This window comes from Myotis nattereri, assembly GCF_964212035.1.
Source record: "Myotis nattereri genome assembly, chromosome: 12".
Taxonomy (NCBI): domain Eukaryota; kingdom Metazoa; phylum Chordata; class Mammalia; order Chiroptera; family Vespertilionidae; genus Myotis; species Myotis nattereri.
The window spans coordinates 38,506,815-38,526,687 of NC_138087.1; the positions used below are offsets into that span (position 1 = coordinate 38,506,815).

At 42.8% G+C, this 19,873-nt stretch overlaps 1 protein-coding gene across 1 annotated transcript in view; it reads right to left on the reverse strand.

Annotated features, from left to right (window-relative positions):
• DOCK8 (dedicator of cytokinesis 8) overlaps positions 1 to 19,873 on the reverse strand; it is a 198,287-nt gene that overhangs the window by 117,768 nt on the left and 60,646 nt on the right. The window contains exons 4-6 of the mRNA XM_081102903.1: positions 19,580 to 19,651; positions 5,503 to 5,626; positions 1,214 to 1,426 (exon numbers count right to left, since the gene is read on the reverse strand). Of these exons, the coding sequence (XP_080959029.1) occupies positions 1,214 to 1,426; positions 5,503 to 5,626; positions 19,580 to 19,651 (409 nt within the window). The remainder of the gene's footprint in view (positions 1 to 1,213; positions 1,427 to 5,502; positions 5,627 to 19,579; positions 19,652 to 19,873) is intronic.

Below are 19,873 nucleotides of genomic sequence, written 5' to 3' on the forward strand. Positions count from 1 at the left end.
ATGTAACTAAATGGTTTGACTGGCTGAGTGGGATTACTGCATGTGGATCCTCGAAATGTGGGGTTTTTTTTATCAATATATTTTTATCCATTTCAGAGAGTAAAAGAGAGGGAGAGAGACAGAAACATCAATGATGAGAGAGAACACCCCCCCAATGGGGATTATGCCCACAACCTGGGCATGTGCTTTGACTGGGAATCAAACCATGACCTCCTGGTTCATAGGTGGACACTCAACCACTGAGCCATGCTGATCAGGCTCGAAATGTTTTAAAGATTAAATGAGATAATATCAGTGAAAATATTCTGTAGAGGGCTTATGAAAATCCTAGCTATTATTGGAATCTCATTTGTGTAATTGATCAATAATGGGTTCTGCTATTACACAGGCTTGCCTTAGTAAAACTAACAGCCCCAGCCAAGCTGGTGTGTATATATATTATTACACACACACACACACACACACACACACACACACACACATACAGAGTGGCCAGATTATTATAACAACCTGACATTTGTAGGCAAATTAGCTATAATTTTGCACTGAAGTTGCTAGAGGGCCAGACCATTATAAACGTCTGAATAGCACAACATACCTAAGTATCGTTGCTGATCAAGTTCATTCTATCATGTTGATGGCGTATCCCAAAGGAAATGGCTTCTTCCAACAAGACAATGCGCCATGCCACGGTGCTCGTATTGTGCAGGTTTCAAGAACATGAGGACTTTACCTTGCTTAGGTGGCCCCCACAATCACCAGATCTCTATCCAATGGAGCATTTGTGGGACGAAGTTAAAAGCCATTCAGGCAGCTGGTTCCACAACCATCAAATCTCACAGAACTGGACAGTGCTATTCATCAAGCATGGTGTCAGATTCCTCGCATCACCTTTCAACATCTCGTAGAGTCAATGCCAAGAAGAATCGCCGCAGTATTGAAGGCAAAGGGTGGCCCAACAAAGTGCTGATAGGGTGGTCATAATAATCTGGCCACTCAGTATATATATATAAACATTAATTGTTGTATGTAACAATTACATATATATATAATTTTTAAACTGGAAAATAAGATTATATCTATGTAAAAAGCCCTAGGAATCATATGATTAAACATCCTGACGCTGCTACACAGGAAGAATGAACAATAAGATTGTCCCGGAGCCTCTCTGTGTCTTCACTGAAATTCTCCCGCATGGGGAGCTTTCACCCACCTCGTCCACCGATGGGTAAAGGGCAAAGAGCTCGGCCTGCCGGTTGGTCCTCCGGGCCTCCTCGTTCTGCTTCTCAAAGTCCTCGGCACTCACGTGCTGCAGGAGGTTTTCCAGCCGCTGGTCAGGCTGCAGGCTGCGCAGGTTGAAGTCACAAGCAGTGAGGGGGCCTTTCCCAGACACATCACACAGCACCTTTAAGGGGCGGGGGCCTGCCTGTGAGAAAAGACACATCCTTGTGAGAGAGACTGTGGATCTCAAATGAGAACTGAACAATCTGGGACGTCTCAACACTGCTCCCACGTGCGATTATAGCATTAGGCCTCAAGGAGATTCTGAGCCAACGGGGGGTTTCACAAGAAGCACATCTTCGCTTCCTACCCTGAGCATCCTAAAATGAAATCTCTCCTCCCCACCTGGAAACAGGTAATTACTCATTAGGTTGGTAAACCTAACTTGCAGAAAGGTTTGAAAACGGCACGGTGTTCCTATCGGTTTCTCGAGGGTTCTTTTCTGGAGATTGGAAGCCCACGCCTCTTAGGAGCCATGCTCACGTCTCATGTTCAAGCAGAACAGACAGGAACAAGGGGTAAGAGAAAGGAGACTGGCCTAGGGAACAGAGAGACCTCATCCTAATCTCAACTCCAGAACCTGGCTTTTGAAACTGGAAAATAAGATGACCTGTGAGGAGCCTTCAACATTAAACCTTATCAAAACTCCAAAGCTGAATCTATGTTTCTGGAGACAGAGCTGTGGGCATGGGAACACATTTTAGTAACAGTTACAGGAAAAAGCACCAGAAAAAAAGAAAAAGTGTTTGCTATTCAAGTAGTATCCACGTTTAGCTGCAGTGTATTTGAAAAAACTCTTAAATCAATCATGAAGTGAATGCTTTATTCCATTAGAAATGTCTTGGAAATATGGAATGCATATCTAACCAAAGACTTGTCAAGGACTATATAACCATAATCAATAATATGTTGTAAGAATATAGATAGATCTGTTATAAACATCTATAAAGTTGATGGTAAAATGTTATCCTAAAGTTCTACTAAATGGATTACACCCTTTACAATTTCTCTATAAGGTACACTTTTTGTGACATCTATCTACCTCATAAAAAAATGCTACTTTGCCAGACCATAAATTTTACCTAAAATGAATGTGCTAGCAATAATCAATATTAACACTTTAATTATTAATATTTTTGTTTGTTTTAGAATTTATAAAAGCCTTGGGAAAATGAAGTGGATTTTCAATTTCTTCAAAAGGATATCAAGAGATATACATATATATCTCCAGAATTTATCCTAAGAGTACCACTGGACAAGTAAGCAAAGATACAAAGACAAGAGCATATCTTAAACATTGTTTTTAATAACAAAATGACAGAAATAATCTAAATGCCCCCTAAAAGAGGAAGCATTAAGAAATTTTAGAACTTTTATATAATGAAATGTTGTGCAGCCAATAAAAAAGAAAGGACATATATTCACTATATTGTATTGTTAATATGAAAAAGAAAGTTATATAATATTATGAATACTATGACCCAATTTTATGAAATATCTGAGTACCATGAAGTCATATCATATAGGTATTTAACTTACATAAATTCAGGCATCTGGCCTCACCGTTCTACTTAATAAGGTAAATAAGAATGAGAATGAAAGGGAAGATGTTGCTGGTCATTTCATGGTGTGAGTATCACTCCATAATGAGTATTAGTCTAATACTTAAAAACATAGTTTGTTAATAACTTGCCTCTGAAACCCAGCCAATGACTTCATTGAACGTTCTGTTAGCCTGCTGGAGGAATGAGTGTGCTTTATGGGGTGCTGGTCATTCACCTATTATCTCTCAGCTCCAAATTCACCCTTTTATACAATCTGTGATGCTAGGTCTGCATTCAGTAAATCACATTTCTGCTTTACCTGCTGCTCCTTTTAAGTTATGCCAATAGGGGGCGCTACAAGGGGCTGGGAGAAGAGACTGGCCCCTTCCTCTTTGCTTACAGTTCTTGCCATGGTAGTGGCAATTATTCTAGCCTTGGCTTCTTTGGGCGCTTCCAGAACCATCCTCATCTTACCTCCTTGGAGGTACCAGAACCATCTGAGCAATTCTGGCCTCTATAAGGTCTTTCTTCTGAGATCCTGAGGTACCAGCACTGGCTAGACCACACCCCCTCCTCAGAGAGTTGAGTCGCAGCTCTGCGGCCCCTCTTCTGAGCTCCTAGGTTCTGATCTCCAAGCTCTTCCCATTCGATCCTTGGTTCCTGAGACCAGCAGCATCAGCATCTCCTGGGAAATGCTAATTAGGAATGGAAATTCTCAAGCCCCACTCCATTCTAGAATGGGGCCCAGCAACCTGTCTTTGAACAGGCTCTTGAGGCCATTCTGAGGAAGCTGAAGTTTGGGAGGCACTGCCCTAGACCCCAGTCCCAGGGCGGTGTGCTGTGGTTCGCAGTAATGACTCCCACGTAGCTTCAATGTTCCCTTTGGTCCTCTCAGTCACCCAAAATCTGTTTAACCAATTCCCTACGTTAAATTTCTTCTGTGGACATACCTGGTGTGGCTGCCGTCTGACTGATACAAGGAACAATTCACTTTGTCATCGTGTATGGTAAAAACTGAATTTAGTCAAAATTACCAATGAAAAAGTCCCTTCAATCTCCCATAGAATACAGCACACAGCTATTCTAGGCCTCAGGAAGCCCACCGCATTCAGCACTAGCATTGATGGCTGATTCCTCTGTAGAGCTCAGAGTAGGGAGCGGGCAGGCCTGGAGAGACTGCGTTGTTAGAAAAATGGGCACTATTTAAAAACCCTCCAGGACTATTCAGCAGGGTGAGATGCTTGGGCTAGGACAGCACCTGAAAGCTAAAAATTATACTGGTTTCAGAAGAAGTCCTAGGCAAACTTGGACAAATCCCTTCCTATATGTTTTATTTTTCTTAATTATAAAATGAGCATGTTGGACTAGAGCACTGGTTCAAAATTTATTTTTAATTGTGGTAAAATATACATGACAAAATTTAGTGTTCAGCTCCGTAGTGCTAAGTACAGTCACACTGTTGTGCAACCAATCTCCAGAACTCTTTCATCTTTCAAAACTGAAGCGCTTTACCCATGAAACAGTAACTGCCCATTACCCCCTCTCCCAGCCCCTGGCACCCACCATTCTACTTTTGTCTCTATGGATTTGACTGCTCCAGGTACCTCGAATAAGTGAAAGTATAGTGTCGGTAGTTTTGTGACTGGCTTATTTCACTTAGCACGATGGCTTCAAGGTTTATACATGTTGTGGTGTTTGTCAGAATTTCCCTCCTTTTTAAGATTGAATAATTCACTGTATGTGTATGCCACATTTGCTCATCCATTTATCTGACCATGGATACATGGCTGTTTCCACCTCTGGGCTAGTGTGAATACTGCAGTTATATAAACATAGATGTACAGAGCTGACTTTTAAACTGTAACTACTCTGTAATAATAATCATCGTAACAACAATAATAACAGTAGCCAATATTTATTGGGTACTAAGTGTCAGAAGAGACATGGTTCTAAATGCTTTACACATGTTAACTCATTTAATACTCAAACAACTTCATGAGTTAGTTACTGCTACCACTCTTGTTTTCCAGGGAAGGAAACGGAAGCCCAGGGAGTTTCGTTATCCTATCCGAGGTTGCAGAGTTAGATGTGGTAGAATCACAGAGGACCCAGGCAGTGCACTTCAGTGTGGAGCTTTTAATCCAGTGGTTCTCCACCTTCTGGCCTTTTAAATACAGTTCCTCATGTTGTGACCCAACCATAAAATTATTTTCGTTGCTACTTCATAACTGTCATGTTGCTGCTGTTATGAATCGTCATGTCAATATCTGATATGCAGGATGGTCTTAGGCGAGCCCTGTGAAAGGGTCGTTCGACCGCCAAAGGGGTCGCGACCCACAGGTTGAGAACCGCTGTTTTAATCAGTCTGCAGCCTGCCTTAGGGGCACCTCTAGTCTCCACAGGAATGTTATAGGGATGGGGCCCAGTGGCCTCCCCCAGCAAGTAGAGCCCCCCCACTTTTAACTATTTTAATTACTGAGCGTCTGGGTTTTTCATTTGCACACTGATGTCTGTGGCTACAAACAAGTCTGGAAAAAAGTCACTGACTCAGATGGTAGAGTTCCTCCTATTCTAACATTCTATGAATTTAGCCTTTTTAGTAATTACTAAAACCCCACAGCCTGCCGTGGGCAGAGCAGCCAGTAACCTGGTAACCGTGTTTGTTGATAGGAAATACCTGAACTCTGGGTACACTGCACTCCAAGATTTCTGACTCGAACGTCTGTTTCTGAAGCGTCTTGTGAAAATCTCTTCGGGATCCAGTCTTTTTAAAACGGCAAATCTCCGAATTTCCTTGGTGTCTTTATTGTTGTTATTATGGGGGGCGAGAGGAGATAGAGGGAGAGAGAGAGGCAAAATCATTAGATTAAAAATAAAAGTAATGGCTTAAGCATAGGCTTGGTGCTGAAAGGTCTTGCAAAGAGAGGACCAATTGTAATTCCTCAAGTCTAATTATGCACCAGGCCTAACACAAGGCTCTCTTGTAATGAGATACAAACTCGCCTCCTGGCTGGCTCCTTATTAAAGGCAGGGATGGCCTGGGAAAATGCCACTTCGGAGGTGCGGTCATTTCAGCTGTGGGGCATTTGGCTCCAAGTTGAAGCTAAACTATGACTCTAGTGTAAGCAGCTGGAATAAATCTAGCAAAGTGCAGAAGCAGCAAATAAAGGTCATTTGAAGATAAAAATAGAGGAAAACATTTAATCTCCATATCAATGTTCTTAAGAATTAAAAAGGCAGGGCATGATTATGAAAAAAAAATAGAAATAAATTATTTATATACTGAAAATCTTTGCTAGCATTCTCAATCTCCATTAAAATGGTGTTTTGAAAATGTGTATCTGTGGGCAGGGTTTCAAATATAATGTCTAGGACTACCCCTGGGGAAAGAAATCAGACCATAATTTCATAACAAGAAAATCAACAGGTATAAATTGTCAAATAATAACCATAGAAACCAATGTGTATATTCCCCAGTTTTATGACTCAAAGACTTCCTGGAAAACATGCTGCCAAGTCAACAGCGCGAGCACGCACCCATGTTGTTTGATTTCCCACACTATTAGAAAAACCACCGAGCAAGTTGGCAGGGGAACACGAACTGAGTTAGTGGCAGATCAAATGGCAGGCAGATAAAGCAGGGGGTGTTGGAGGGCTACTAGCAATGACCCAAATACAGAGCTTATAACTCTCTGGGAGGGGCGAAGTGTTGGGTCATGCGCAGTGGCATACACAGAACAAGTATTCCGTGCATTCTAGTTGAGTTAATTAAAGAAAAATGAGACGTCCCGGTGTCACCTGCAGGGAGAATGGAGAATATGACTCTCATTGGATTGTATTATGCTCTAAAGATGAGCTATTTGTTTTGAGTAAAAGGAGATAAGAAATAGGCTAAAAGAGAGCCATGATGAGCTTGGTGACTAGTTCAGGTCACGGTTTACTGTAACGGCCGCCCACTGTCAGTGTCTCCGGCCACTGACATCGCCTTGGCCCAACCTGCACTGACCGGGCTGGGAGAACAACAGGCCAAAATGGGGAACCGAAGACAAACAAACAAGGAAATGAAAAAGGTGTACTCTGAAAAAGGAAATAAGGCTAAATACTTAGAAAGGATTTTAAGAGACATAGCCAGCATAACTTCTGGTTTGAGATCCCTAAACACCAACACAACACAGAAACTTTAAAATGTTAATCATATCGCTCATAATCATCAATTAACAAACAGCTTTTTGGAGATTCTGTGCAAACAAGTCCTCAGAAGTAGTAACTAATTGTAATATTTAAGAAAATGATTTTGATCCAGTTGCTCTAGGTAGTAGAAGGTAGTAGTAAAAAAGGAGTAGATACAATTGGGACCAAGCTCTATTTTATACTATAATATTGATCTTCTATTTTCTAACACAGATCCTTTGAAAAGAGAGAGTTTCCCAGGGGATTTCATAAACATGCTAGCTTCTCAAAAGTTATTCTCGCCAATATAAATTTCGGCAACAATATGTACGTGGGTGCTGGATGGTTGGGCTTTTCTAGTACAGAAAATGAATTTTTGGGGACTTTCCCTAAGGGTGAAAAGAAATAGTGTCATATGATCTAACGTCCTGGGGGCAAAAGCCACCCATTTCAGAGAGTGACAAATACAGGCAAGTTTCAAGTTGTATCCTGCTTATACTAACTACCCGAAGGGACAACATGCTGAATCAGTGGAAAAGCCAATTTTAAGGGAAAACCTTCCCCAAGGAATTAACTAATATTAATTCATTCTAAGATGGAAGCAAACTGAATTAAATTCAAATTTCTCACTTTAGTATCTGCCGTTTGCCTTTCTCAGGACTTGTGCACTGCAAAGGGAACTGATGTCAGAGCTCAGTCACATGCCTCTTCGCAGGGAAACCTGTGTGGGCCACCAAAACGAAAGCCAGGAAGCAGCCTCGTTTAAGACCGTAGGTTAAGCCTTGGTAACCAGAACAGTATTTGTTTTAGCTTTGTCTCTTGTCTCCAAGAGTGTTTACTTACATGTGTGCAACACACACACACACACACACACACACACACACACACACTCAGACAAAGACTCACACAATTACAGACTGTGCCTCCAGCCATCATCCTCAAGTTGCCTCTCTGTTGCTTCATAAGGTGAGGCATGGGCATAACATGAATTCTAGGATATTTCTCCCAGCTTGAAGATTTTGTGATATTTCATACACTATCACTAAAAAAATTCAAATTAAATTTTCTTCTCAAAATATGCTCAAGTCTGGGGAAAATGAAATTGATTTCCCAATCGTTCTTTTGCTCTTTTATGCAAATAGAGGCTTTCTTTCTTTCTTTTTGTCCTTGGTTTTGTTGGAATGTTTTCTGGAGTTCTTTACATGGACCCCAAAGACACTGACAAACGAGCATTTAAGACAAGTTACAGAATAGTGCTAGATGTTCATTTCACAATATATACACTCTAATCCTATGTACATGCCAGCCCTCAGGATTTGGGTATGGAGAGCATTAAGGCTAGTGTGTTCTGTAGCTGTGTGTGCGGAACCAGAGCAACTTTTTCCCTTCCTCATTCTGGATTTAGCATTTATTTCCCCATTTAAAATTTCAGAAAGTTGCGAAGCTCCCTTGTGGCAGTAAGGGTGAGGCCAGCTGGGGAGGAGAGGATTAGGGTTGGCAAGCATATAAAGATGACTCATTTCAGAAGTGGCCACCACAGAAGGCAGGCACCACCACTGGGTAGGTAGTGAGACTTTTGGCCGAGCACCACTGGCGACCAGAGTCCCAGGCTCATGGCTCCACCCAGACAACGAAGCCAAATAAAGCCATGTTCCTGTTGAGCCTAATTGTAGATGAGACAGGGAAGTAGGCCACGTGGTGGCAAGATTGTCTGCATGTAATGAACACAACCTATTGCTTCTCAAGAGAACTTCATCCCTTTTCTTCAAACACCATGTTACACATTTGGGGACCATCTAAAGACCAAACACATTTTGAGAGCATTCTCTTTAGAGCCAGTGTGGTGGGATAGACAGAACCTGAAGACCTGGTTCAGATGCTGGCTCCTTACATACTACTGGCTCTGAGACCTTGGGCAAGTGGCTTCATCTATCAGAACTACAGTCCCCTCAAGTGTAAACTAGGGGGAAACATTGCTTTTTGGAAGGCTTACTGTGAGGACTGGAAAATAATTATGTGCCTCTTCATCTTTCTCTCTTCCCTGTCCCTTTCTCTTCCCTCCCCTCCTGTACAATGTGGCACTAAAAGCCATCAGAACAAGGTAGCCATCCACGCTGGGGGTGCTGAGGAAGCGCAGAGTGGGAAGCTGAAGACTAAACATTTAAAAGGGCTGCCTGGCATGGAGAATCAGAACCCATATGGTGTAGGGAGGGCATCCAAACCTGGGGCAGCCTGGCACAGGATAATAGAGCCTGAGTGGAATGAGGAGGGCATGTACCTGGAGGAGAGGCCTGCCACAGGTGTCAGGGCCAAGGCAAGGTGCCAAGGGTGTCCCTGTAGAGGAATGGCCTGGCACTCAGTGTCAGGAAAGGCTGAAGAGGGCAAGCCTGGGGCAGGGGTGTCAGATTATGAGGAAGAGGGCAACTGTATGGGGATGGAGGGGTGTTGGCAATGGTTACAGATTGGGAAATTAATCAAGTAAGTAAACATATAAGGACAATAGGAGTCAAACTGTTCACTGTCTGAGAAGCAAGTTAAAACTATAGAGAAAAAGAAAACCAGCATGAATATTGTGATGTTGGACTGGGGTGGCACATATTGACATGAACTCATAGCTTTCAGCTCACACAGCTCTATCCGCTAAGAAGACATAGGAAGAGCAATGCCTTAATAGCAATGAGCACAGTCAACATCTACATCTTGGCTTCTAAGTACCCTTTCCCACTAAAAGGAATAAGAGCTTTTGGAGAAATGGTCAGGGGTAAGGAAAAGGAAAGCGTGAGATCAGCCTGGAATATCCTGTGGCAGAAAGCAAGAATGTGATCAGCGACTGCGGGGACATGGAAAAAGGACCTAAGAACCAGCTGAAGAGATTCACACGGGTCACTATGAGGACAATTTGGGCACGAAAGGAAATGATAGAAATTGATTAAAACGTAGGAAACTATAACTCCATTTTGATACAAATAAAATGAAAGCTTGTTGAGGAATGGGGCATTTATAATAAACCCCAAAATGGAAGGACTTTCTAAAAAGTAACTGGCATGTCATGTCAAGATCATGGAAAGTCAAGGAACTACTGAGAAACTATCTGTCCCTGAGTAAACAGGACTAAAGATGTGTAAAACCTAATGCAATTCATGACTTTAAACTGGATCCTTTTGCTCTAATGGGCCTTCGACTATAATAACGTATCAATACTGATTTCTTGAATGCGATGGTTTTATAGTAATTATGAAGGAAAATGTCCTTGTTTGTAAGAATTACACACTGAAGTATTCAGGGGTAATGAATGGAGAATTACGTCAGCAATTTACTCTCAAGTGGTTTGGGGGAAGAGAGGCGAAGGTCTTTGTACTGTATTTGCAAGTTTTCTGTAAATTTGAGATCATCTCAAAATAAAAGGAAAATAATATATGTTAGGTGTCAGGCATTGAAATGAAAACTGGTAGGCAGTCCTATTTACCAACCATGCGTTGATTGTGCAGCTCCTGTGAGTGTAGGAGAGACCTCTGAACAATCCACTCTACCTCCCAGTCCCCTAATCTCATCTTTGGCTTGGTTGGTGGCTACCAATGCCCAACTGGTTTAGGGTACAATAGCCCCACCCCTTGACTCAGAGTGGGACAGTTGGGCAACTCTGGTGTGTGATCCTTCCAGAGCACCCTGTGGATCAGGCCAAGAATTTATTGTACTATCATCTTAGTTAGTACTTCTCTATCTTGCTTCCCCCACTCCCTTACAGGCTTCTTCTAAGGAGCATGCTCTTGAAAATCACACGCGCCCGAAACCCTGTCTCTGGCTTAGCTTCTCAGAAATCTCACCAGCTCAATAAATGAGATTTTTTTTAAAATAAAAAACTATACAATCACATGCAATACCAATGCATGTATTATAGGTCTAAAGACTCATATTTTATGGATATCCTGAATTTAAAGCCTTCTAACACCTTATTGCTGCTGGACTGTATTATTTTTATACTAGAGGCCCAGTACACGATATTCGTGTATTGGTAGAGTCCTGGCTGCCGGCCTTCCCCTGGGTGCTGCCCCTGCCGCTGCCACCAGGGGGAGGGTCCGTGGGCAGTTGGCCGGCCCCACCCCCTGGTCGAACTCCCGGTCAAGGGGATAATTTGCATACTATGCTTCTATTATATAGGATGGGACATTTAATTTCTTATCAAAAAACAAAAGTAGAACTCTGAAAAGTGCTCACTTTAAGATTCCACTTGTAGACTTCTCCACACGCCCCCTCCCCAAACAACAACAACACCACCACCACCAGAATGAGACTATTGTCCTGCTTAAACCTATTCCATTCCACTCCTTCCAGGGAGTCTTTGTGGATTTCCTTTCCCAGATGTGCTACTAAAACCACAGATTCTGGGATTCCAATTATCTGACGTCTTAGTAGCAATGGTTCCCAATGAAGGTAAATAGTATTTCTTTCCCCTTTAGTTTGTCGCAATGACTGGGTTGTGCTACTATATTTCATATTCTGCACACATGGGGCATCATACGTAATGAAGGATCGCTCCAAATTCAGCATCCAACACATCTATCAAATGTCCTGTTGGACATTTATGGAGGTGGGAAGACCAGTCTGTAAATATCTGAGCCAAGGCCCTCTACCATCTTGCAAATAAATGTAAAGTATTTTTGTACTTTGTTTTCCAGGAAAACCACTACCATGTAAATGAAGGGGAGATTAAACTTTGTGCTGATTCAAGTTCTGCCACGAGGTTTCCCCCGTTTTAGAAAATCACATTTCTGACAGCAGCAATGCTGTTTGTGGTAGTTGAATCACCCATACAACACACTTGCTGCAGTCTGTTTTTGTAGGTGTTATTTTCACAATGATTCTTCCTGCAAGTGCCAACAGCTATGTTATTTGTGTTCTCTGGTGCAGTTGTGCCCAAGCATCTATGTATTTGCATGCATGCTATTTTAGATATTATGTTCCTTTTATCTGCCCTCTATATAACAGTTGGGACATTTTATTGACTTCTGAAAACAAGAAAGCTTGTGGGTTACAAAGGTAGTATTATAAAATACTTGTTACAGAAAGATGGTGTTAGGTCTGATAGAGCTGAGAACACTTGCCTTAGAGCACCACAATATGGATACTTGCTTGTTAACGTTTCATTCATTCTTCCATTCAACAAATGTTTATTCAAGTATCTCCTGAGAATAAGGCACCAAAGAGGATGCAGAGAGGAAGACACAAGAAGACCTGCTCTAAAGGAGTCCCTGTGCTCAGTGAAGTGATAGTTTAGTGAGAAAGATCACATATTTAGCAGGGGAGATAAAAATTTTAGTCAAGTAACTAGAATGTAATGCTGAGTATGACAAAAGCTTCTAAGACAGCGGTTCTCAACCTGTGGGTCGCGACCCCTTTGGGGGTCGAATGACCCTTTCACAGGGGTCGCCTAAGACCATCTGAAAACACATATATAATTACATATTGTTTTTGTGATTAATCACTATGCTTTAATTATGCTCAATTTGTAACAATGAAAATGCATCCTGCATATCAGATATTTACATTACCATTCATAACAGAAGCAAAATTACAGTTATGAAGTAGCAACGAAAATAATTTTATGGTTGGGGGTCACCACAATATGAGGAACTGTATTAAAGGGTCGCGGCATTAGGAAGGTTGAGAACCACGTTCTAAGAGCAATACAAACAACATGCTTTGAAATTGCAGAGAAGGGAAGGCTTTGTGAAAGCCGTGGCCTTTGAAGTGGGCTTTAGCGGGTATAGCTTTGAGGGGACAAGGAGTCTGCACATACTAGTAACAGGTCAAGAGAGTGGCTCAGTGATACCTGCAGCTGGACTGCTCTTTGTAACTGCATGGGCTGACAAGCCTGGCTTGTTTTCCACACATTTAGAAAGCTAATAGCTAAACACCTTGACAGCCAGCACAACAAATGCATGTCATAATAAGCAACTGTTGATCGGGGAGACATTCTGATGGTGTTTGGGGAGTAACTGAATTACATGCACTGATGTGTTTGAATTTTAATTGTTTACCAGTTCACTGGGAGTAAAATATGGCATAATAAAACAGATGATACCCCATTCCTTGATATCCCAACTCTCCTTGAGTATGACCTTCCTCCCAAACAACCTTAATCACCTAAGATGAAAGGCAAAGTATAAGGACTTTTATGATGCTGCTCATAACACTCATGCAATGTTTCACTGTCGCGATGGATAATACACCAAGAATAGACAGCATGCAAATAAGTTTAATTACTTAAGAGTTTGACTCTCCTCCATCAAACACATTCTTCAGTTAATCACTTTAGCTCATTTAGAGAAAATGACAGAGGATATAATGCTTAAAGTGTTTAATGTCACCCAAAGGATGCCAGCAAACATTAATCCATACAAAATTATCAAAATATCTGAAAGTAAGATGGGATAAACAAGTAACCAGGGCACCGTTCTAATCATTCGATCACTGATCATTTTCAAAAATCCTAAAGAGAAAAACTTCTTTTTTTTGAGCAAGGACACCAAACTTGCTCTATCCATGAAAGATAGAGCGGAATTCATTCAAGGCATCTTCCAGTGTAAGAAACACAAACATTTCAAGTAGAAAAATATATTTACCCCACCCCCCAAGAGATTATGTATTTGATGTTTCCATATAGTTTAATCTTTCTCTATTAAGTAAAAAAGAAAATCTGAAATGTCCTCTACCCTTCATGGGCAGTGCTATTTGTCTGATTTAAGGGTCTCAATTATAGAACTTGAGTGGCAAACGCTCTACAGAATTATGAGAGTGGGAGGGAACAGAAGTGGCTATAACTCCACTCCTTTGCCCCCTAAGTGGGATTCAAAGCCATTATCACAGACAGCAAGAACATAAAAGACTAACCCCAGATAGCACAGAGAAATGTAATATCAGCAAGGAGATAATTGGGGAATAAAGGAGCTAACTGAATCAGTGTTTGACTGCATGGTTATGGATGACAAAGATATATCGATAGAAGGCAAACAGGCTTCGTTAAGCATGGCCCTCTAGAAGAAGGGAGTTTCTCCCTCTGTGGTGCATTAAAATATATGGGACAGAGTTTTGGGTTCATTCCTTTGAAATGCTAATATAAGTGCTTTTTCTGAAGTCTTCAGAAAATCTTATTTCACTTGAGAGGAACATTTTAGATGAGTTGAATTGGAACTAGATAAGCTCTAAAGTATAAATCTTATGATATTCCAAATCTTATCTTTATTCCACTTTATTACATCCTCTATAATAAAAGGCTAATATGCAAATTGTCCCTTCGACCCAGAGTTTGTCCAGGACTTTGATCAGGGGGCATGGCTGGCCAACCACCTGATGCTCCTCCCCCCAGCCGGTTCTGCCCCCAATCAACCTCCCCCAAACCCCGATCAGGGGCAGGTTGGCCGGCCAACCTCCTGCATCCCCTCCCTGAGGCCAGCCCAGCCGGCCCTGATCAGGGCAGGCTGGCCAGACCCCACCTGTGCACGAATTCATGCACCAGACCTCTAGTGAATATTTAAACTATAGTGTCTATGATGTGACATCTACCCTGGATCATTGAATTAAGCTTTAACAACACAGAGTTGTCCCTTGTTTTTTTTCCTTTGCATATAACATCTTACTAATTGGTTTAATATAAATAATTTGTCAGCTGGGCAAGAACAAATGAATCTTATTCTGTAAGGCTATTTAGTAAGTATCATAAATAGCAACTAATATTTATGGAATAATTGCCATATGTCAAAAATCTTCTAAGTGCTTTACCTGTTATTTTATTTTTTGCATACAACAAAAGTTTATGAGACAGGTACTATTCTAATGTCTATTTCCTAACAAGAAGATTGAGGTACAAAGAAATAATTTGTCTTAGCCACTCAGCTAGCAAGAGGTGGAGCCATGACTTGAGTTCATTTACTCTTGCTCCACAGAAGTCACCATTCTAATAGCATTATAATTTGATTTAATTTTTATAGATTATCTGTCTATAGTGAAATTGAGTGATTTGTTTTCTCCTTTTATTTCCCTGTGCAGTAATCTCTAAAATTTCTACAATGAGCACTCTAAAGAGTCATTTTTTCTTTTAAGTCTGTACAAGATAGAGAAAATAAATATTCCAATGGGAATTGCCATGAAATTCAACTTCATGAATAAAATGAGCAGGAATGAAAAAGTGCAATGTCCTAAACAGCAAATAAAAACCAAATGAAGTGAAATGGACTTTTCCATTTATCATTTCTTAGATTTTTTTTCAGAACCTTAATATTGGAAAGTATCTCTAATCATAACATACTAGAGGCCCGGTGCACAAAAATTTGTACACTCGGGAGGGAGGGGGGGTCCCTCAGCCCGGCCTGTGCCCTCTCGCAGTTTGGGACCCCTCGGGAGATAATGCCCTGCTGGCTTAGGCCTGCTCCCGGGTGGCAGAGGGCAGGCCCAATCCCTAGGTGCAGCCCCTGGTCGGGCTCAGAGCAGGGCTGATTGGGGAGTTGGGGCGCCGCCCACTGTCATGCACAGAGCAGGGCGGATCGGGAGGTTGCAATGCCACCCTCAGTCACGCTCAGGGTAGGGCCGATTGGGGGGTTGGGGCACCGTCCCCTGTCATACTCAAGGCAGGGTCAATGGGGAGGTTGTGGCGCCACCCCCTGTCATGCACAGAGGAGGGCCAATCAGGGGGCTGGGGCCCTGCCCCCTGTCACTCACAGAGCAGGGCCCATCAGGGCGGTTGGGACTCCGTACCCTGTCACGCACAGAGCAGGGTCGATCAGGGGGTTGGGGCGCTGCCCCCTGTCACGCACAGAGCAGGGCCAATCAGGGGGTTGGGGCGCTGCCCCCTGTCACTCACAGAGCAGTCGATCAGGGGGGTTGGGGCTCCGTACCCTGTCACGCACAGAGCAGGGTCAATCAGGGGGTTGGGGAGCTCCCCCCTGTCACACACAGAGCAGGGTCGATCAGGGGGTTGAAGAGCTCCCCCCCCCCCCCGTCACTCACAGAGTAGGGCCGATAGGGGAGTTGGGGCACCGCCCCCTGTCACACACAGAGCAGGGCGGATCAGGGGGTTGGGGCGCCACACCCTGTCACACTCAGGGCAGGGCCGATGGGGAGGTTATGGCTCTACCCCTTCACACACAGAGCAGGGCCTGTGAGGGGCGGTTGGGGCGTCGCCCTCTATCACCCACAGAGCAGGGCCAATCAGGGGGTTGGGGCGCCGCCACTGTCACACTCAGGGCAGGGCCAATGGGGAGGTTATGGCTCTACCCCGTCACACACAGAGCAGGACCCCGGGTGGGGAAGGTTTGGGGCGCCGCACCCTGTCACACACAGAGCAGGGCCGATCAGGGTGTTGGGGCACCGCACCCTGTCACACACAGAGCAGGGCCGATCGGGTTGGGGCACCACAGCCTGTCACACACAGAGCCACAGGGCAATCAGGGGGTTGGGGAGTTCCCCCCTATCAGGCACAGAGCAGGACTGATCAGGGGGTTGGGGTGCCTTCCCCTGTCACGAATAGAGCAGGGTGGATAGGGAGGTTGTGGCCCCGCCCCCGTCACACACAGAGCCACAGGGCAATCAGGGGGTTTGGGCGCTGCCCCCTGTCATGCTGATTCCGGTGCCGGGAGGCCTCGCGGCTCTGCTGATCCCAGTGCTGGGAGGCATATTACCCTTTTACTATATAGGATAGAGGCCTGGTGCAGGGGTGGGGACCAGCTGGTTTTCCCTGAAGGGTGTCCTGGATCAGGGTGGGGGTCCCCACTGGGGTGCCTGGCCAGTCTGGGTGAGGGGCTGAGGGCTGTTTTCAGGCTGGCGGGTGACTGAAGCTCCCAACTGCTCCTTTTTTTCTTTTCTTTTTTTTATTCTAGGCCAGGTTTAGCTCTGAGGCTTGGCTCCAGCTCTTAGGCCTCCGCTGCTGAAAGCAGGTATCTGGTTTTTTTGGGTTCTATAATCGAAACACTGTTTCAACTCCAGCTCTGAGATCCCGGCTGGCTGAAAGCAGGTTTCGGGGGTTTTGTTTAGCTTCTATATTTGTAACAACGTTTCAAACTGCAAACTCAGAGGCCGGCAGCGGCAGGTGGGGAACACTGGAGTCCTCCGTCACTGAAGCAAGCAAGCCTCGTGTTCGCTTCAAGCTGCCTGGCTGCTGGCCGCCATCTTGGCTGGCAGTTAATTTGCATATCGCCCTGATTAGCCAATGGGAAGGGTAGTGGAGGTACAGCTAATTACCAAGTTTCTCTTTTATTAGATAGGATAAAAACTTGAGAACAACTTGTCCTGAAATCTTTTATTTATTACCAGCAAAGCATAATCTTATTTTATTGCCTGGCAAACTTGGTTTTCAATTCCCATTAGAAGAGATGATGGATTAACATCTAACTTTCTCTTAATTACTTTATAGAAGTGAAGCTTTCTCTTTTTAAGCTATTAAAAATACTATCCATACTGACATGACTTCAAAAAACACCAGCACAAATTCAATGGCACACTTCCAGGAACTAGATAAAACCCAATCCCCAAAGTCTTTCATCATTTATCCCATAGAGCAGTAATTCTTACTGAAGTATAGGCAATGGAGGGTATCAGAACTTGAAGTTAGTCATCCCCCCTTATCCGAGGGGCATACTTTCTAAGAACCCCAGTGGATGCCTGAAACCACAGATAGTACCAAACCCTATATATACTATGTATGTTCTTTCCTATATATACATACTTATGATACAGTTTAATTTATAAATTAAGAAATTAACAATAACGAATAATAAAATAGAACAATTATAACAATATACTACAGTAAAAGTTCTGTGAATGTGCTCCCTCTCTCTCCTAATATTGTACTATTCTCACCCTTCTTGTGATGATGTGAGATGACATAATGCCTGCGTGATGAGATGAAAGGGGGTGAATGACGTAGGCATTGTGACGGAGCATTAGGCTACTCTGAGGGTATCACAAGCATTTCCATGAGCTGATCTGATAACCAAGATGGTGGCTACTAACTGACTAACGTATGGGGAGCGTATACAGCGTGGAGACGCTGGACAAAGGATGGTTCACATCCAGGCCTGGAGCAGGGCATTGCGAGATTTCATCATGCTGTGCAAAGTGGTGAGCAATTTAAAACTTATGAATTATTTCTGCAATTTGCCACTTAATATTTGTGGACAAATGGTTCACTGCTGGTGACTGAAACTGCAGAAAACACAAGTGCAGAAGGCAAAACTGCAGGTGAAAAAGGACTGTTGCCACAGGTTCTCTGATATTTCTCGAGTAGGGCATGCCGCCCAATCTGCAGAATGCTGTCCAGGTCGGTGGCATGGAGACATAAAGCTCAGGACAATGTCACAAAATACTTGTTTAACCCAGGAGAGAGCGGCTTTTGACTAAAAGGCTAGCAACAGTTTATTTCTTGGTCACAAATTTAAATGTTATCTTTGAATCTCAGGCCCAAGTTTCAGTTCATTTATTCACCACCCTCCCCGCCCCAGGAATTCATCAGAATGGAAACAAAACAGAGAGACTCTATTCCTTGTGTTTGAAATGTAGCTTTCTCCTTCAGTAGGTAAATAGAAAAGCTGTTGTAAATCCATGTAGTGCAATATTAGTCAGCAAAAAAAGAAACTGGCTATCAAGCCACAAAAAAAGATAGAGAAACAAGGCCAGACTATGGAGACAATAAAAAGATAAGTAGTTGCTAGGGAGAGCTGACTAAGTGGAGCACAGGGGATTTTTAGACTATTCTGTATGACTCTATAATGGCAGATACATGTCATTATTCACTTGTCAACACCATAGAATATACAACACACACACAAAAATGAGCCCTTATGTAGACTATGGACTTTAGTTATTATTCATGTGTCAATATTGGCTCATCAATTGCATGAAATGTACACACTTAAGATCCATCCAAGAAAGGATAAATCAGTCAGAGATAGCTACAAAAAGTAAAAGAGATTTTATCTGACCTGTAATGCTTAGGGAGGACCTAGTAGGCAGGTGAGGGAAGGGAGGGCATGCCCAGAGGGGAAACAAGAGCCAGGGGGTAGAGGTGGACTAGTGGGGAAGAGAGGCAGGCCCAGAGAAAGGAAATGACTCCAGGATTGAAGGAAAGTGAGTTTTAATGGACAGAATAGGACTAGGTTATTAAAGCCCCTGAAAGGCAAGCAGATGAAGTTTATATCTGACTTAGTAGGCAGTAGGGAGCCTTAGCAGGTGTTTGAGCAGGGGAGTAATACAAGATACAGTCAATCCTCATTACTCATGAATTTTGTATTTGCAAAGCTGCATAGTCATTAAAATTTATTGAAACCCCCAAATCAATATTCATGATCATTTTGGGACATGTGCAAAAAATTTTAAAAAATAAAATAAAATTTAAACCAAAGATGCTAATAATAGGAGAAACTATTGGGAGATCGGAGCTAGGGGATACATGAGAACTGTCAGTACTTTCTACCCAATTTTTCTGTAAACCTAAAAGTGCTCTTGAAAGAAATCTGAATAAAAAAAAACAATTAAAAAGCTAAAAATAGAAAACAAATAAATATGTAAAGAGAGAGAGAAAAAAAAGAACTTACTTCTGGTTTAAAATTAGCCACTCCCGAATATAGGTCTGAACACAGTCCTTGACATGAGGGTCCAGTTCAACCCTAATGAGATGGGTAATGAAATAAAAACATGTTGTTACTGTGCAAAAACAACAAAGCAAGGCCTTATCATAACTAAGGAGAGAGCAGCACGGTTTCAAATCCATGTCAAATGAGAATGCTTGGGGCAGTCCTTACCCAGTCATTCCAAGTGAATTCCTCAAGCAATAACATTTTTACTTTGATGAAAGATATGTTGGCATTTTATACTTTGTGGGTTTTCTT